The 20,174-nt window shown below is 32.8% G+C and overlaps 1 protein-coding gene across 1 annotated transcript in view; it reads right to left on the bottom strand.

The window, feature by feature from the left end:
* Positions 1-9,859, bottom strand: part of LOC130890835 (cilia and flagella-associated protein 47-like) — a 32,339-nt gene extending 22,480 nt beyond the window's left edge. Inside the window, 10 exon segments of the mRNA XM_057795201.1 lie at positions 23-277; positions 343-751; positions 826-870; positions 2,154-2,248; positions 3,476-3,579; positions 3,659-3,946; positions 4,804-4,993; positions 8,278-8,435; positions 8,490-8,747; positions 9,781-9,859. Of these exon segments, the coding sequence (XP_057651184.1) occupies positions 23-277; positions 343-751; positions 826-870; positions 2,154-2,248; positions 3,476-3,579; positions 3,659-3,946; positions 4,804-4,993; positions 8,278-8,435; positions 8,490-8,735 (1,790 nt within the window). The 5' untranslated portion in view covers positions 8,736-8,747; positions 9,781-9,859.
* Between the last annotated feature and the right edge of the window lie 10,315 nt (positions 9,860-20,174).

The raw sequence follows: 20,174 nt of genomic DNA, 5'->3' as shown, positions 1-20,174 counted from the left end.
TTCCGTACAAAAAGAGTCTTACGGTACTTTACTAGTCCACGGTCTCAAACTTCTCGGTCTATCGTTCGGAAAAGCAATCAGATCAGTATTTCTTTTATCAAAACTCATTCTGTTCGCGTTATCCACGAAAGGTACTATTGGTGCAGTTTTGGCTTGATTGAATCTGATATCGTCAACCAAAAAACCTACTTCGTGTGTTATAATTGGTGTGATGCCCATGTTGAATTGGGGCTTAATCATTGGACTCACAATACCTGGATGTTTGTGACAAATATACCTTGACAATTAGAAATAAAAAAAAAATAAGATTATAGAGCTGTAACTCAAAATTTGACAATTTACCTAGCGTGGAAATGTGCAGTACCAACTTTATAAACGATACCGTAAGCTTTGTAGGTCAATCGTAAATTTATGTTAGTATCGATCTGCCCTATAGTAGAAGGTTTGAGCAACAGCCAAACGTCGACGCTACAATTAGGCTTCAAAGTCATTTCCGGGGGGACAATTTGAAAGCATGCCAATTTTTCGTACTTGAACGTGATCGGTAAATATTTGGAACAATTTTTTATATTGAATGTGAAACGATAGAGTGTCCCGACGTATAAATCATCGCGATCTATCGAATGGGGGGTAAGTCTAACGTTGGGCTCTTCGATTTCTCCGTACAGACATATTCGTAGATAGTTCGAAGTGAATTCGATTTCGCTGAATTGATTGTCGATTGATGCTACCGAACCTATCTGGAATTGATCTAAACAAAGTTCGAATATAGAAATTCGAGAGATCGTTTTATGAAAATAAAAAAAAAAAAAAAATGTGACTCACCTACTTCGGAATTACTCGAAAACGTTTTGACTTCGATGTCTTTCCCTAGAAAAATTCGTATGAGATTTCGTAATTATAATTAGAGCAACCGGTTGATTTTATTGCATTGAATTGAATGCATCACTTTACCAAAAACTTCCGTCGATTTACTGAGCGTTTGATAGAAATATTGATGTTGTGTTTTGACAATAATAGACATCATCAGACTCATAAATGGAATGCTACACAAATTTGACTAGATGGCAAAGAGGTAAGTCACAAAATCTAACAAATATCATCATTTGGAAAAATGTCAATTAACAGTAAATGGAAATCTATGAAAACTTTGTGAAAACTTGTTTCATCTCAATGTTCTATTCCATGCTAGTCAATTTCTTTGACATTAAAGTCGACACAAACCGAAGCAGCTGGGGAAAATCCAATATTTCAATCCGTTTATGAATATTTCGCATTACAAGAAACTTGTTCTGCAAACTAATGACTTGCCATTACCATGTCAATGAGAAACGATGTTTATAAACTGATAATATTGATTCTGTTTTGTCCTGTCTAAAGCAAGCAATTTTTCAGAACGACATCCAGCTACCGGACGACGAATAATTCGATATTTCTCCAATCGATCAATTTCTATGGTTGTATATCAAGATAATTATTTGTGAAATGTTGTAATGTAAAGTTAGAAACCATAAAATCGAATAAATTCTCTATTCTGATGTAGTAATGTTCCAACTTGTCCAGTATTTACAGATAAACAGAAATGTTTCAGTGAAAAAAGAAATGGTCAATTGATACTGCTCAAAATTGAACTTTTGTTTGGGTTTTAATATCACCCAACATCATTGGAGTATCATATAGCAGTGTTTACAGTTGATCTATCAATCCCACTCATCTTAGAAAATCTAGAATGTGGAATCGCTGTAGCTATCTACTATTTCATACGCTCCCAGGTGCAGTGCTATGAAGTTCGAGGAAATGTGGATAGAAATTTCGTCCTCTGTACAACAAAACCTACCCGCTGCGTTATCTTCTAGGTCTAGCGTCTAGGTCTGGGACTCCCGTTCTATCCTACCCAAAATTAACCTTGATATGGCTAAAAAAATTGATCAAAGAATCCATTACATTTTACAGCGTGAAATTATTTTTCTATGTGATAATAATCCAATCACAAGGTGAGATCAATCTGATCTTGATAGGTGAGTTTTTTAAATTTAATTCTTCATCGTATTATAACTAAAAATCTCTTCTCGAATTTCTCCAGTGTTTTAGTGATAATGAACGGAATGGAAATAAGTTATGGAAGTGAGGAAACTCCTAAAAAAGCTAAATACCTTTTATGACACCATCTCTAAAATTAACTTTTATAATTTTGATCATAGCTATGCAGTACTTTTGTGTAAAAGCTCTTAAGCGCCGTGGTGCAAACCTAGAAACAAATATATTGATATTATTCATTCAAAAAGCGTCAAGTTCCAACAAATTGACCTTCCTTTTTTCTATACCTTTGTATCGTAATCATTAATCACTTCGTTCAAAACTAAATCCCCAATTAAGTTTTTTTCATCAATATATACATACAATACGATTCTCTATCTAGTAGATATTGGAAATCGCATATTTGGAGACTCACAATCATTTAGAAAGTAGAAGATGATCCCGATAGAAGGCTGCAATTTTGTAGAGAAATTATGGAGAAAATCGACTCGAACAATATTGTAAAGAATCCACGCTGAATGAAAAAAAGTCATTATATTAATCAGAAAAGCGAATGTATGTACTGGAATTGTAGAAAATCATATTAAAACACTAATATTCTTTGCTCTTGGTAGAATACGTTTATTTCCTAATCCTGTAACATGCTAATGTCCTGATTGAGACAAGTAGGTGCAAAAAATAACATTTTCTCGTATAGAAATCCTCATTATTCGGGGAATTCGTTTGATACATTTTGAGCGGGATGAGGAACTTTTTTTTAAAAAGAGAAAGGTTCATTGGAATTGGCCCTGATATAGGAGTTGCTCCTCTGCAGGGCTGGGGTTGTGTTGTGGTGATTGGTTTATGATTGCACTGCTTGAGGCTGAAAAAACAACAAACGACCAAACGGGACAAGAAATCTCCAGTCTAAAAAATGTTTCTTTCTATTTGAAAATAAATTTTGTAGTTTTTTTTTGTTTTTCTCTTTTTTAAAACCAAAAGAAAACTTCTGGCTACTGGCAACGAAGCTTTTCCAAAATACTACCTTTCTACTAGTTTTCCTGTGGTTTTGATGTAACCTGGTGAACCCATTCAAGAGTCAAACGGAATAATAAAGGTGCAGCTGTACCCGCCCTCCGTTATTTCCCGAAAATAACTTTTAACTTTTATTTCACTAGCCTCGTAAATCCACCACAATTATTCCAGCCCTGCGGTGGAAATTTTTTCCTATATCAGTGTTAAACCACATCACAAACATCTTTTTCTTGCCTCTCTACACTTGTTGCGACTTCTTTTCATTTTATGATATTTTTTCATTATCAATATCGTCGAAAAAAATGAGATATGACGGTCGAACTTCATATGAACATATTGTGCACAAAGAGAACCCTTTTTATTTCAATCTTTTATGATCTGATGCAGACTATTTGGGTGAACGACAGAAAAAAATGGCACTTACGTAATTATTATTATAGCTTTGTGGTTTTTCGTGAGTCTGCCCTCCTTGGGATTAAATAGAAAGAATTTGAGATTGTTATCAATTTTTTTCGCTTCTTCCAAGGTCTAAAATGATTTATTGACTTGATAATATTCAATCTGTGTGAAATACGAGGAGAAAAAAACTGTTATCAGTATTATTCACCTTTTCTTCATTATTGCAATTAGCCATAGTGCAAAACATCGTACTAGTTGAACTATTATTTTTAATGATAAGAGCCCTAATGCTATCAGCATTGTAGTAGGTCTTTGGAAAATCTATAATAATCAAATCGAAACTATTTGGAGGATGTTCTATTGTCAATTTGGGGGTGATAAATGTTCCTGTAAGTAATATCCTTTGCGGAGGCTCAGTTTTTATCCAGAATTCCTTCAAGAATTGCCCCTCTCTCGATCCAAGTATTTCAACTTTTATTATTATAGATTCATCAGGCTGAAATTATAATAAATAGAAAAATATGAGGTATTAATAAAAAAAGGTATCAAAACTGATATATCCTCTTAATCTACTAAACCACGACCAAAATATGAAAAAATAAGGAACTATTTGATATGAAAAACACCCAAAAAAACAAATTAGAAACCACTGAATCCAACTTTTAACATAAACCAATATAAAAGCTGAACTAGATTCTACTCTGGGTGATACAACTTTTTCGTTATCAACTCAGGATAGCAGAGTTTAAACGAGGCCATACGACTTGCCAAGACCAGCATCGCTTTGGTCGACCAAATGAGGTGACGATTCCGGAAATGTTGAAGAAAATCCACCGGATAATCGTCGACTAGAAGTGCGCGAACTAGTAGACATAGTAGGCATTTCAAAAAGTGTGGTACATCGGATATTAACTGAAAATATGGACATAAGAAAGCTGTGCACAAGATGGGTGTCCAGTTTGCTCACAATGAAACAAAAACATGTTCCATAACTATGGATGAAACATGGGTCCATTACTTCCCATCCGAACCCAAAGAACAATCAAAACAATGCAGTGAAAAGGAAGAATCGACTCCAAATAAGGCAAAGATCGTTCTTTTTCCAAAATTTTTGTGTTTCCTTTGTTGGGCCTGGTACTTTTGGAACCATCCTCGTAGTGGAGACACAGAGAAACTGTTGGATGCCACATAATCCCCATTTTGTCCAAATCCACGCATCCGCGAAAAAAACTAATACGAAGCAAGAAAAATTTGGATATTTTTCTGAGAAAATTGTAGGGATGTAGGGAGGTTAATAAGAAAACAAATCGAATAATGCAGAGACTTATGCGTTATTTAAATAATTCTTGTTACCTTTATTGAACCTTTCATCGGATCAACAATCAATTCTAAATCATTTCTTCCTAAATCGACACTGAAATGTGTTATCTTCTGACCTTCATTATGCAAAGTCAACGATAATTGATCAGAGGAAGTTCCGACGTTAATGTCACCAAAATATAAAATTTTCGGAGTTGTTTTCACCAAAGCTTGACTGAGATTCCTAAAATTCCATTCACACCATTGTCATATCCTCAAATTATTATGCAAAGAGGTATTACATTTAAAAAAAAGAATATTCTAAAAAAACGTATAAGAAATAAATGTAGTTGATGGTGTACATTTTTTCTTTCATAAAGGAATAACTGTTCACTGATGAAGCTTGTCTGACCTTCAATATAAGATAAATTTGGGAACTTAGCACTTGGAGATAACATTTTTTCCATTTTCCAAATAGTAAACATAGAATATAATTTTAAAATTGAAAAGCTTCCAATTAAGACAAGTAAATATTTTAAATCTAGGTTGTATAAGTTCAGACACTAAGCTAGTGCCTAGTTGATGGGCGTAAGTCTTTTATCAAACTTTTCATTGGTCATTTCAATTTCTTTTCTAACATTTTCTAACCACTTATGGATCCCTTGCAGTAATATTATTGGTCACACACCAAAAAGTATTTTTTATCAATCTTTTGATCGAAATTTCTTAATTTGATACTGAACCCCGTACATGGATTGCAATAGCTCTGGATGGATAATCGTGATTCTCTTCCAATTTTCCAATATAGTTGTCTAATTTGTATCCAAAGCGAAAAAGCATTTCCTCATCCAGATCAAATCCAAGATACTTACGATGGAGAGACAACTTCCTGGATTGCTTTGAAGACGTCGTGGATGGATTTAGATTCATGAGGGAAAATTTAGATACAAAAAATGATTTAATAGTAATACGGTAATTTGTGGGTTGTGGTTACTTCAGTTTTGAATCAGACACACGACAAAAAATATTTTTTACTCGATTTTTGTCCTCGTCACAATGATTGAGTACTTCGAGATTGAACGCTTTCTTAATAAGACCTATCTCAACATGGAAATGTGCTAAAAATGATTCAAACGATTCAATATTCATTTCACTTTTCATTCATAGAAAGGAAAAACTTTTAGAATTGATTTTGCTACAATCTCTATACATTTCCACGCGTTCTCTAGTACAAAAGAAAGTTCAAAATAACGTTTCGAGAGAACGTTAAGAATTATTATTTTTTGTAGTGAAACATTGACCTGAATTTGTGGACTAAGTAGTTCAAAATTTATGTAAATACCACGAAATTTTTAACTATTACTCCAAGTATAGAATTAGAATTGACTTTCCGTGAAAATAATTATCCAACAATTACAATTTAGTAAACTTGGATGAGATTTTATAGAAATCATAATTGTATTGACCAACCTCCAACAGCGGATGAGAAGAATCATATTATTCATGGTCGCGAATTTAATGACGATAATTATTTTGATAATTACAAATTATAAATAAGCAGACAAATCTCATTACGTTCTGCAATTTTCAACCCAATGAAGCTTCTTTTCTTTGACTGCCTACGTCTGGTTGAATATTTTTATCGATGTTAAGTCTATTTTGAGAGAAAATTGTATTGTAAGTGTTCAAATTGATCAATGCATTCACGGCAATGTTTCTCAACGAAGAAGCATTCTTCAATTTCAAGTCCATGATCCTCTTGTAACATAGTCATCGAGAAAACCCCACAGGAAGATATCACAGGGTGTCAGGTCACTCAACGAATTTACGTCTGCGTATCCATTCTCCAAAATGAAAATTAAGGTACGCACACACAACGCGGCTCCATCCTGCATGGAATGACGCATGTTCGCGAGTGATGGATCGTTATCCATTTGTCTACATGAGTCTTCAAGCATTTCCAGATAACTTTGGCCCGTCACGTGATTCCCCATGAGACCTCCCGCGTGGCTACCTCGCGGCAGGTCCCAGGCAGGTTTATTAATGTTGACATGAGGATACTGTTGGTTCCAATACATCCTGCTATGTCGATTAAACGTACCATTCGGCTGGAAGGTTAATTCATCCGACCACACAATGGAATGTTAGAGCTGCGGATCATCCTGGTACCACTCGCAATGGTTCTGCAGCTCAACTAACGCCAAAGTCGTCATTTTCATATTTTCGTCGGCAACAGAGCCCGTTTTTAAGAATTTATTCTATTGAAATTGGTAAACAGAGTAACAAAAAAAGTCTTTAATGAAGAATGAACTTATTCTAAAAACGCGTCGTGTTGTCATAACACAAGAACGAACGTGATCAGTTTTAATCTATGTCGACAGTGTTGTCAAACTTATAAGTGTTGCTAATTTTTCGAGAATATCAGTATCTCAGAAATATGTTTGTGAACTATTTTTTGAAGTACTTAATTTTTTGTACTTGATTCCGTTACAAAAATTATGAATGCTTTTATTAGTCGGGTCAAATTAGACCAAAAAACAAGATTGAAGCTACATAAATTCCCATCAAACTGAAAATCAATAAAATTGTTCAAAACACAATTTAAAATAAAATTTGATTGAATGAATTTGAATCATTTCCGTGAATGGAAAAATTTTAATCAAGGTCAAAGGTCAAAAAATGAGTTTTTCGCAATTTTCAGCAAAACGGTGAGTTTTATCATAAAAACACCTCAAACAAATATTGTAGATCATAAAATTATCTACAATAAACGTATTAATATTTTTTTTTCTAGGAGCTACAGTTTCTGAGATATAAAGATTCAAAAAATTGTAAAAGTTTAATGGCTATGATGATTGGACGAGAAATTGTCAATTGATAATTCATTTGATGAAATTAGGACAGTTCCAAACAGTCAACAAAAATAAAATATATTGGTGAAACCATTAAATACGACTTTTGCAATTTTTTGAATCGTTGTATCTCAGAAACAGTGGCTTGTGGGAAAAAAAGTATTGATACGTTTTTTGTAGATAATTTTATGATCTACAATTTTTGTCTGAGGTATTTTCATGATAAAATTCACCGTTCTGCTGATAATCGCGAAAAACTAATTTTTTAGACCTTTGACCTTGAATACAAATTTTTCCATACCCAGAAATGATAGGGAACAATAAAATTCTATGTTCAATTGTATTTTAAACAATTTTACTAACTTTCAGCTTCGAATCTCTAAATTGACTTTCTCTAAATCTCTAAATTAAATTGACCGGATTATATCAAAGTCTCAGCTTGCTGAACGTTGAGATAAATTTCCAACATTCTTTTTGTATGATTAGTAAACATTTAAAATCGATATTATTTATGAAAAATCCTTTAAATCTAAATAATATCTGACCTACTAAATCATTTCTCACTTAGAAGGCGAGGAGTTTACTCAAAAAGTGAAATGGGAGTTCAGTTACGTTTATTCTAACGAAATTATTCCTATAGTTGTTTTATGAATTATTAATATGGTGTTTGACTCACACTACTAGTTCATAAAGAATCGGTTTCTCGTTTATGTAAACAGTTACATGAACTTGTGGTAGCGCCGTAGCGCTAAAATACGTATATCGAATATATCTAGTGATACTAAGTCCTGATGACAGGATACATCCTTTCGACAACGGTTTCATCCTAAAAGCCTGTGAAACGATAAAATATACTCAAAATTCATTCTATTTATCGACGTTGTGTACCTTTGATGTCGGTTGCATTACTCTCACGAATGCAGGAACTTTTCCTAAATTTATTATTCGAAATTTTTCTAAAAATTTTTTACCATCGTACGCTCCATTAAAGGCTAATCTACCCGGGTAAATTCGTACTTGCTCCAATTCGATAAAATCTTTCAGTATTATGGACTCCTGATATTCCGATACTCCGTTGCTGATTGAAGTATGTCTGGTAAGGGACGCCACTATCCAATCTTTATTATCCGACATAGTGGCCCTTACCTAAAAATGACTTATCTCGTATAATACATTATGAAGAAGACACTACTTCTCATAAAATACACTCGCAGGAATGTTTCCTATCACTAAACAAACGTCGAATAGGTAAATTTACTAACTATGGATTGTATGGATTGGCAAATTTATTTTAAACAAATGGAAAATACTAAACTGGAAGATAACTTTATCCTAGAAGAGAAAAATTTACTGTTGAGACTTGCTAACAAGCAGAAATATGTAAAGAAATTGGACCAAATGATCGAATTTAACATAAAATCATATTCATCTAATTTCTCAAAATTTTCCAGTCTTTCCCTTACTACATAAGACTTCATTCCGTGTTGACAGAATCAGACAAAATCCATCGATTAAAGAGAGAAATTCGTTGGAGGGTTTTTTAGGTATTATTGGAGTTAACCCTGATATAGGAGCTGCTCCTTTGCAGATCTGGGGTTATGATAGTTTAGTCTTGGCTGAAAAGGAGGAGAAACGACGACCAATGGCCAGAGGAAGACGAAAAGAGAACTCTAGGAGTTAGGTTAGGTTAGCTTACTAGACATGGGAGAATTGTCTAGGAAGTTAAGGAAGATTTCAAGGAGGTCTTTGTATGCTGTTGCTAGTAGCATCCATTGATTAATGAATCAAAGTTTGAGTACAATTTTATTAGTCTATAGTTAAAATACAAAGCCAATCAAATCTTTCATATTTTTTTGTGTCATTATTGCTAACAATCCTTATAAGTCAGTTTTTAAACTTGTGGATAAAATATAGAAGAAAAACTTAACTGGAAATTTATCTACAGGTTAATATTATCGGACGTCTACTTAACTGAAAATTTTATCTTAAATAAACTTTAGCTTTCGATTACAATGAAATTCTAGTTCTAAACGTACTATAATTCATCAACATTGTATCTCAACATAAATTAGGGGTGACATTCTTTGGAAAAAGCAGATATAAACACTTCCATGGGATTCTTTGAGCTATTCTTTCATTTCTTATGAATAAAATCGAACTAATATAAATATTGACTCACCTGTTAATAGTTTTATAAAACTATCGAGTCAAATTTAATTTATAAAAATATAATCAACAAAATAAATTCTTCATAAAACTTTTCATACGAAAAATGACATTTTATTGACATCCAGTCAGTTAAATGACGTTTCAAATGACGTATTTATGAAAAAACAACATGATAAATAAGAAAAACTACAAGAAAATTGGTCAAAGGTGATATTCTCTTATTAAGGTTAGTTATGTCATTTAAATATTTTTCCAATTATCGTATTCAGTTACCTAATGATTGGGCATAAGATTAATGAGAATTGTTTAATACACATAAAGGCTCGCGTGGATAACACTGACATTACACCACCTCCTGTCTTTTCGACAGCTCCTCATCTTCTTTCGCGTTACAGCTTCGCGCGTAGACTCATTTCTCTCCCCTAAGGTCTATGGTAGATAGGTAAGAGTCCGTTGTCTATAATGCTGTCTTCCTGGTGGTCTGGACGTCTTGATGTATGTGTGTGTTTTTGCTTTCCTCCAACCGGTAAGAAAGGATCTAATCCGAGTGATCCTGCACCTTCTGTACAGCTGTATCCGATGTATAACTGGGAATTTGCTTATGAAGTGCATAGTTACCGTATTGAAGAGTGTCCTTTTCTGTGGTGCGTGAGAAAACCCGTCCCTGTAAGTATCCACCTCTGGAAAAGAAGGAGATTCCACCACCTCCTGTCTTTTCGACATATCCTCATCTTCTTTCGCGTTACAGCTTCACGTGTAGTCTCCCTTTTCTCCCCTAAGGTCTATGGTAGATAGATAAGAGTCTGTTGTCTATAATGCTGTCTTCCTGGTGGTCTGGACGTCTTGATGTATGTGTGTGTTTTTGCTTTCCTCCAACCGGTAAGAAAGGATCTAATCCGAGTGATCCTGCACCTTCTTCACAGCTGTATCCGATGTATAACTGGGAATTTGTTTATGAAGTGCATAGTTACCGTATTGAAGAGTGTCCTTTTCTGTGGTGCGTGAGAAAACCCGTCCCTGTAAGTATCCACCTCTGGAAAAGAAGGAGATTCCACCACCTCCTGTCTTTTCGACATATCCTCATCTTCTTTCGCGTTACAGCTTCACGTGTAGTCTCCCTTTTCTCCCCTAAGGTCTATGGTAGATAGATAAGAGTCTGTTGTCTATAATGCTGTCTTCCTGGTGGTCTGGACGTCTTGATGTATGTGTGTGTTTTTGCTTTCCTCCAACCGGTAAGAAAGGATCTAATCCGAGTGATCCTGCACCTTCTTCACAGCTGTATCCGATGTATAACTGGGAATTTGCTTATGAAGTGCATAGTTACCGTATTGAAGAGTGTCCTTTTCTGTGGTGCGTGAGAAAACCCGTCCCTGTAAGTATCCACCTCTGGAAAAGAAGGAGATTCCACCACCTCCTGTCTTTTCGACATATCCTCATCTTCTTTCGCGTTACAGCTTCACGTGTAGTCTCCCTTTTCTCCCCTAAGGTCTATGGTAGATAGATAAGAGTCTGTTGTCTATAATGCTGTCTTCCTGGTGGTCTGGACGTCTTGATGTATGTGTGTGTTTTTGCTTTCCTCCAACCGGTAAGAAAGGATCTAATCCGAGTGATCCTGCACCTTCTTCACAGCTGTATCCGATGTATAACTGGGAATTTGCTTATGAAGTGCATAGTTACCGTATTGAAGAGTGTCCTTTTCTGTGGTGCGTGAGAAAACCCGTCCCTGTAAGTATCCACCTCTGGAAAAGAAGGAGATTCCACCACCTCCTGTCTTTTCGACATATCCTCATCTTCTTTCGCGTTACAGCTTCACGTGTAGTCTCCCTTTTCTCCCCTAAGGTCTATGGTAGATAGATAAGAGTCTGTTGTCTATAATGCTGTCTTCCTGGTGGTCTGGACGTCTTGATGTATGTGTGTGTTTTTGCTTTCCTCCAACCGGTAAGAAAGGATCTAATCCGAGTGATCCTGCACCTTCTTCACAGCTGTATCCGATGTATAACTGGGAATTTGCTTATGAAGTGCATAGTTACCGTATTGAAGAGTGTCCTTTTCTGTGGTGCGTGAGAAAACCCGTCCCTGTAAGTATCCACCTCTGGAAAAGAAGGAGATTCCACCACCTCCTGTCTTTTCGACATATCCTCATCTTCTTTCGCGTTACAGCTTCACGTGTAGTCTCCCTTTTCTCCCCTAAGGTCTATGGTAGATAGATAAGAGTCTGTTGTCTATAATGCTGTCTTCCTGGTGGTCTGGACGTCTTGATGTATGTGTGTGTTTTTGCTTTCCTCCAACCGGTAAGAAAGGATCTAATCCGAGTGATCCTGCACCTTCTTCACAGCTGTATCCGATGTATAACTGGGAATTTGCTTATGAAGTGCATAGTTACCGTATTGAAGAGTGTCCTTTTCTGTGGTGCGTGAGAAAACCCGTCCCTGTAAGTATCCACCTCTGGAAAAGAAGGAGATTCCACCACCTCCTGTCGTTTCGACAGCTACTCATCTTCTTTCGCGTCACAGCTTCGCGCGTAGACTCCTTTCTCTGGGTGTTGAAGGGTGTCCTCTTCTGGGATACGATCAGTGTTATTATGTGTGCCTGGTACTTCTTTTTATTAAAATAAACTTTCTGGAGAGCTATTTCCATTTCCATATTGTGCTTCGACTCAGTTGGGAATGAACCTTATAATTTCGAAACGTGGCAATAACTTTGCTTGCTGTGGAAAATTCTGTTCTAAAGAAAAACGCGTACACTATCCGTCGAAGTCTTTTTATATGATTTTCTATTTGAAATTTTGGTTTTCCTGGAGATTTATGTACTGTACTATTAACTAATTCAAACTGTAATCAATACTTTTGAATAAATGTTTTTAAAACAACACAACTTGAACCCGGAAGAGATTTTTGGAATAAAACTTATCAAACCGCTATGTAATCTTTAAAGGCCAGGGCTTTTGGCCTGTCCACACCTTTTTTGTATAGTGTACGGTCATAAAAAGACAGAAAACTTGTATGAGTTCAGTTATAACAAACATTTATTTGTTAATGAAAAATTCCTATTGCTATTTACGATATGCTCCGCCTTTGAAGCTTCTGATTTGATTTAGGTGATATACGGAGCTCTATTACATGGGAGCGTACGAAATACACTTCATGAGTTATTTCGTGTGAAGCTGTTTCATATGGCAATGGATAGTTTTTGGTTATAATTTTGTTGTCTAACATATTACAAGAAAGCTTTCTCGTCGCTCCGCTAAACAAAGTATGTGGGTTCAAACCGCGCTCCGTTGGGGTTTAAAGGAACTAGTTTGGAATAATGACAAACTGTATTGTCACTAGAACCGCTTTTATAGTGCACCAGAGAGTTAGGAATAATCAGAGGCGTGACTAACAAAAATTTCAAGTACCTAGAAGATATTTTTACTATGAATAGTAAGATCCAATCTACGATGAAGTATTTATGTGAATAAATGAGTAGTTGAGGCAGCAATAGAGGCTCTAACTATATTATGTTGATTCAAAGGGAATAGAAAAAATCATAAAAAGTAAATTTATGATTAAACTGATAATTCTGGAATCTTTTTAATTCATACTTTGATTCCAATTCAGTATTTTTTCGAATTCAATTCGGACGGTTAGGATCTCGCATATTTCAGTTATGAATTCACTTTTTTTTGGTATATTTTGCTGTTAGATGTTGGTAAAATCAAGAGGAAATCAAAATTTAGTGACTCATAAGTTGAAATTAAGTGAAAAAACCCTGCAAATTCTAGTATTTTTGCACAAACTTATTGAAAATCTAGTAGAATCTAGTATAAAAATGTGCTTCAATCCATTTCCGGACGTGTAACGAACGATTGTTTTTATTAAACTGATATAAAAACAACGCGAAGTAATGAGGAATCAATTTAGAACATTTTATTTTCAAAGTACTGTTTTATTATAACTATTTTTTTATTTTTTGTCAGTTTGATTCGTAATCGTTTTAAAAAATGTACTTGAATGAAAATCCAGATATTCCTAGAAACTTATTACACCTAGTGACGCAGACTAGTGCTGATTTGTTACCAGTTCGAGATATTAACACTCCACGCGACATTCCATCAGGAAAATCAAAACAACGAATCGTCTGTTGCAGCACTTCAAGGGAATATGCAAATTTACGGCCAAAAAACTTGTTGTTAAATACCTGAAACCTGAAAGGACCTCGAGGAACAACTACGATTCACACGTCAGCGTCAGTATGATGAAAGGTCCTTATGAAATCAAATTCAAATAAAAGACATTAACAAAATCATTTTTTTTTGATATACTATGCGTTTCGATATTCAAATTACTGAGATGTTTACTGATGTTAGATGTACTTCTAGAAATTGAAGAAAATCCTCAAGACGATTCGAGAACTTTCTAGAAAGGCGTGGAAGGATCGAATGGCCGGCTAGATCCCCCGATTTGATTCCTCTAGATTACTTCTTATGGGGTTATTTGAAATCTAAAGTATATTTTAATCAACCAGATAATATTAATGATTTAAAAGTTAATATAACGGAAGAAATCGATATAACAACAATTGAGGTCATACAAAATGTTGTACGCCATAAAATCTTCTTTATTATTTAAAATTATCGAGGGGGTACTGGAGGGGTATAATATTTTCCTACTGTAAATTGTCAATTTAAGAATAAAAATCGACCCGTTTCAGGTTTTCTCACACAGTACATAATAAAGGAAATATTGAATGTATTTCATAAATATGGACCGCATTGTATACGATTTGTATTCAATTAGATTGAAACAATTTCAAGATTTTGTCCTAATAAAGAAAACAATTTATAATATAACATAGTAAATGGAGATACATACGACGTGTCGACAATTTTTTTGAAAAGTGAAAGTTGTCGGCGACATTTTCTTTAACGTGTTTCGTCATAATTTTAAAATCTTTGTCATCACATTACGAGTGTCACGTAACTCAAATGTATCTCAAAATTACTATATAGTCGTCATAATTTAGTGAAAGTAGTCAATTTAAATGATTCGAGGAAGTGGGTCTCGACATTAAACGAAACTGTTCGACGATTATGGAAAACGTCAGTTGGTATATAATACCCCATATCAAAAATCGAATACTACTAATATAGCATCAATTAAACCCCACAATCTATTTGTAGCCAAATTATGAAAAATGTAGTTAAATATGTTAAATCATGAAGACAAACGTGTTTTTGGTTTGAAATTAATAACAGAAAGTAAATATTTACCAAAAATAATTTATAAACTGTAGAGATCAAACTTAACCTTTTCGTAGTTGTCTATTTCATAGTATTAGAGCCGTTTTATCTTCGTAAACATCGGTATGGTGCTATACTAGTAGTCGCTCGGAGCTAAATCTTGACCGTAAAGAGGTTGGTTCAAACCCAGAAGAAGTTATAAGCTTTTGTGAATAATTTAAGCTCGCCCATTTTGTTTTTCATCTTGAATGTTTGTGCGAGACGATTTTTGAAGGCACTAACCCATTTTCGCACAATTCCAAAACTCATAAACACTTTAAATATCACTCTATTGATGTTTATGGTACTGAGAAAACGTATTGGAGAAGTTGGAGGGATTCTCAATAGGTGGAACCAATTCAGAATGAGGCAAGCTCCATGGGATGTTGTCATAATCTGGAGTTAAAAAAAAGCAACGAATTACGATAATTTCACATCAAAATGCTACAAAATAATTTGGGAAAAAGGGGTAGTTGTTACAACGAATATGGATGGAAAAAAGAAAAGTTTATAACAAAGAGTCAAATTGAGAAACGATATCAAATGACTAATCCGAGGATTTTCGACGAAACAAACAATCGGACAAGGAAGAGTAGTGGTTTGGTGATGTTCATAATGATAGTGGATTATGTAATGCAATAAATGAATACAAAAGTGGAACAAATGAAAATAGAATGTGTTTATACCGATTTTTCAGTATTATTGACTAAAAATGAAGAAGAACCGGGAGCTCTTATTAGAACTAGAAATATCATAATGTAGAAAACAAAGTAATGGGTTGTGGGGAGAGAATTATAGTTGGAAAAAGTGAATGAATATTTAGGTGGTTTAGATGTGAATATAAGAATTAGTGCAGCTATTAAACTCCAATAACTGTTAAAGAGAAATTCTCTTGAAAAAAATAGATAACAAAAGTAAAAACAAAATGCAAAACTAAACCAAAAGGAAGACTTGAATATAGAAATATCAATTACAACTATGTAGAATGGAAAATGATAATTCGGCAAACATGATTTGGTAAGCTAGAAAAATAGAAGATGAGAAATAGAAAGCTAAAAACAAATTTTGAAAAAATACAATTTCTAGAAGTTTAAAAAATTACATTATGTACCAACTAACACTTTTACATATTCTCATTACATGGACATCCTCACACAATTTAGTATTATATAATAAAGTGTAATAAACTTGAATTAATTGTATTTGGATTTTCGTCATCAACATTTCTCCAAATAATTGTAATTTTATTAAATGAGTCCCGCCATAAAAATCATAGTGCAAATTTTATTTAGAAAAAAATTTATTCACAAATTAACAAATTACAATATTGATTCCAGGGTTCCCAGCTTAGGGGTTCTCCCCTCAAATTTAGGGAAAAAATTGTGGGATGGGATGTATTTTTATGGATTTAGTAAACTTGAATTAATTGTATTTGGATTTTCGTCATCAACATTTCTCCAAATAATTGTAATTTTATTAAATGAGTCCCACTATAAAAATCATAGTGCAAATTTTATTTAAAAAAAAATTTATTCACAAATTAACAAATTACAATATTGATTCCAGGGTTCCCAGCTTAGGGGTTCTCCCCTCAAATTTAGGGAAAAAATTGTGGGATGGGATGTATTTTTATGGATTTAGTAAACTTGAATTAATTGTATTTGGATTTTCGTCATCAACATTTCTCCAAATAATTGTAATTTTATTAAATGAGTCCCACTATAAAAATCATAGTGCAAATTTTATTTAAAAAAAAAATTTAATCACATATTAACAAATTACAATATTGAATGCAGGGTTCCCAGCTTAGGGGTTCTCCCCTCAAATTTAGGGAAAAAATTGTGGGATGGGATGTATTTTTATGGATTTAGTAAACTTGAATTAATTGTATTTGGATTTTCGTCATCAACATTTCTCCAAATAATTGTAATTTTATTAAATGAGTCCCACTATAAAAATCATAGTGCAAATTTTATTTAAAAAAAAAATTTAATCACATATTAACAAATTACAATATTGAATGCAGGGTTCCCAGCTTAGGGGTTCTCCCCTCAAATTTAGGGAAAAAATTGTGGGATGGATTGTATTTTTATGGATTTAGTAAACTTGAATTAATTGTATTTGGATTTTCGTCATCAACATTTCTCCAAATAATTGTAATTTTATTAAATGAGTCCCACTATAAAAATCATAGTGCAAATTTTATTTAAAAAAAAAATTTAATCACATATTAACAAATTACAATATTGAATGCAGGGTTCCCAGCTTAGGGGTTCTCCCCTCAAATTTAGGGAAAAAATTGTGGGATGGGATGTATTTTTATGGATTTAGTAAACTTGAATTAATTGTATTTGGATTTTCGTCATCAACATTTCTCCAAATAATTGTAATTTTATTAAATGAGTCCCGCCATAAAAATCATAGTGCAAATTTTATTTAGAAAAAAATTTATTCACAAATTAACAAATTACAATATTGATTCCAGGGTTCCCAGCTTAGGGGTTCTCCCCTCAAATTTAGGGAAAAAATTGTGGGATGGATTGTATTTTTATGGATTTAGTAAACTTGAATTAATTGTATTTGGATTTTCGTCATCAACATTTCTCCAAATAATTGTAATTTTATTAAATGAGTCCCGCCATAAAAATCATAGTGCAAATTTTATTTAGAAAAAAATTTATTCACAAATTAACAAATTACAATATTGATTCCAGGGTTCCCAGCTTAGGGGTTCTCCCCTCAAATTTAGGGAAAAAATTGTGGGATGGGATGTATTTTTATGGATTTAGTAAACTTGAATTAATTGTATTTGGATTTTCGTCATCAACATTTCTCCAAATAATTGTAATTTTATTAAATGAGTCCCACTATAAAAATCATAGTGCAAATTTTATTTAAAAAAAAATTTATTCACAAATTAACAAATTACAATATTGATTCCAGGGTTCCCAGCTTAGGGGTTCTCCCCTCAAATTTAGGGAAAAAATTGTGGGATGGGATGTATTTTTATGGATTTAGTAAACTTGAATTAATTGTATTTGGATTTTCGTCATCAACATTTCTCCAAATAATTGTAATTTTATTAAATGAGTCCCACTATAAAAATCATAGTGCAAATTTTATTTAAAAAAAAAATTTAATCACATATTAACAAATTACAATATTGAATGCAGGGTTCCCAGCTTAGGGGTTCTCCCCTCAAATTTAGGGAAAAAATTGTGGGATGGGATGTATTTTTATGGATTTAGTAAACTTGAATTAATTGTATTTGGATTTTCGTCATCAACATTTCTCCAAATAATTGTAATTTTATTAAATGAGTCCCACTATAAAAATCATAGTGCAAATTTTATTTAAAAAAAAAATTTAATCACATATTAACAAATTACAATATTGAATGCAGGGTTCCCAGCTTAGGGGTTCTCCCCTCAAATTTAGGGAAAAAATTGTGGGATGGATTGTATTTTTATGGATTTAGTAAACTTGAATTAATTGTATTTGGATTTTCGTCATCAACATTTCTCCAAATAATTGTAATTTTATTAAATGAGTCCCACTATAAAAATCATAGTGCAAATTTTATTTAAAAAAAAAATTTAATCACATATTAACAAATTACAATATTGAATGCAGGGTTCCCAGCTTAGGGGTTCTCCCCTCAAATTTAGGGAAAAAATTGTGGGATGGGATGTATTTTTATGGATTTAGTAAACTTGAATTAATTGTATTTGGATTTTCGTCATCAACATTTCTCCAAATAATTGTAATTTTATTAAATGAGTCCCACTATAAAAATCATAGTGCAAATTTTATTTAAAAAAAAATTTAATCACATATTAACAAATTACAATATTGAATGCAGGGTTCCCAGCTTAGGGGTTCTCCCCTCAAATTTAGGGAAAAAATTGTGGGATGGGATGTATTTTTATGGATTTAGTAAACTTGAATTAATTGTATTTGGATTTTCGTCATCAACATTTCTCCAAATAATTGTAATTTTATTAAATGAGTCCCACTATAAAAATCATAGTGCAAATTTTATTTAAAAAAAAATTTAATCACATATTAACAAATTACAATATTGAATGCAGGGTTCCCAGCTTAGGGGTTCTCCCCTCAAATTTAGGGAAAAAATTGTGGGATGGGATGTATTTTTATGGATTTTTATAACAAATATTCATTTTTTTTATTTCAAATTATGTAAAATAAAGTTGTAATAGTGTAGATCCTGGCAAATTATTTTATGCCAATATGTATGATTTTAAAATATCAGAATCTGAGGAATATGATTTGTTTCTTGAAGTTTTCGATAATTTATAAATAAAGAATTATTATTATTATCTATTATTTGTTCAATAATATTTTTAATGTATTATTTATTTAAAAACACTTCATTTTATGAAAAATAAAAGATTTTTTAGGGGGAATCTATAGTAATTGTGAGGATTTTTGATAAGGGTTTTAAGGAGAATTACTATTATTAAATGAATTTGAAGTAATTTCAGCTATTGAATTAACAAAACTCATTCGATGAATGAATTAACAAAAACTCATTAAAACAGAATTTACATCAATTTCTATTACATTAAAATAAATTCGGATTAAGTATTTATACAATATAATCTTTTTACGTTTTAGTTTTTAAATTCTTCTGGATTTTTCTGGATGTAACTTGTCTGTCCCGAAAAAATATATACTTTGAAATAATCACTAGGGCAAAAATATTTTACTGTCAAAAATTTGTTACAATTTGTAGACAAAAAACAAACATATAAATAATTAAATAAAGATACAAATAAAATAAAATTTCACTATACAGAGCAAAAACCACAATGAGTAACAAAATTATAGATAATAGTAATAGGTAATAATTAGTATATAAGTCCATATCAAAAATTAAACCAGTACGCAGCATGCCCGGAATCAAATTATTAGAATAGAAGTCGTTTACATTAAATATGAACTCAAATTATTGCAGAATGCGGGACTAGATGTTATCGATTTGATTTTAACTGGCAAGTGATTGTGCATTTTTTTTGCATTGTAACATATTGAGCCCTTAACTAATTCTGAACGTAGAGTAGGTAATAATTTTGTACTACGTACAATCCTAATAGTATAAAATGTATCACAATTAATATCGA

This window comes from Diorhabda carinulata, chromosome 2 (assembly GCF_026250575.1).
Source record: "Diorhabda carinulata isolate Delta chromosome 2, icDioCari1.1, whole genome shotgun sequence".
NCBI lineage: Eukaryota > Metazoa > Arthropoda > Insecta > Coleoptera > Chrysomelidae > Diorhabda > Diorhabda carinulata.
The sequence above is the reverse complement of the archived record's forward strand: the minus strand, read 5'-3'. Positions and strand labels throughout refer to the sequence as shown.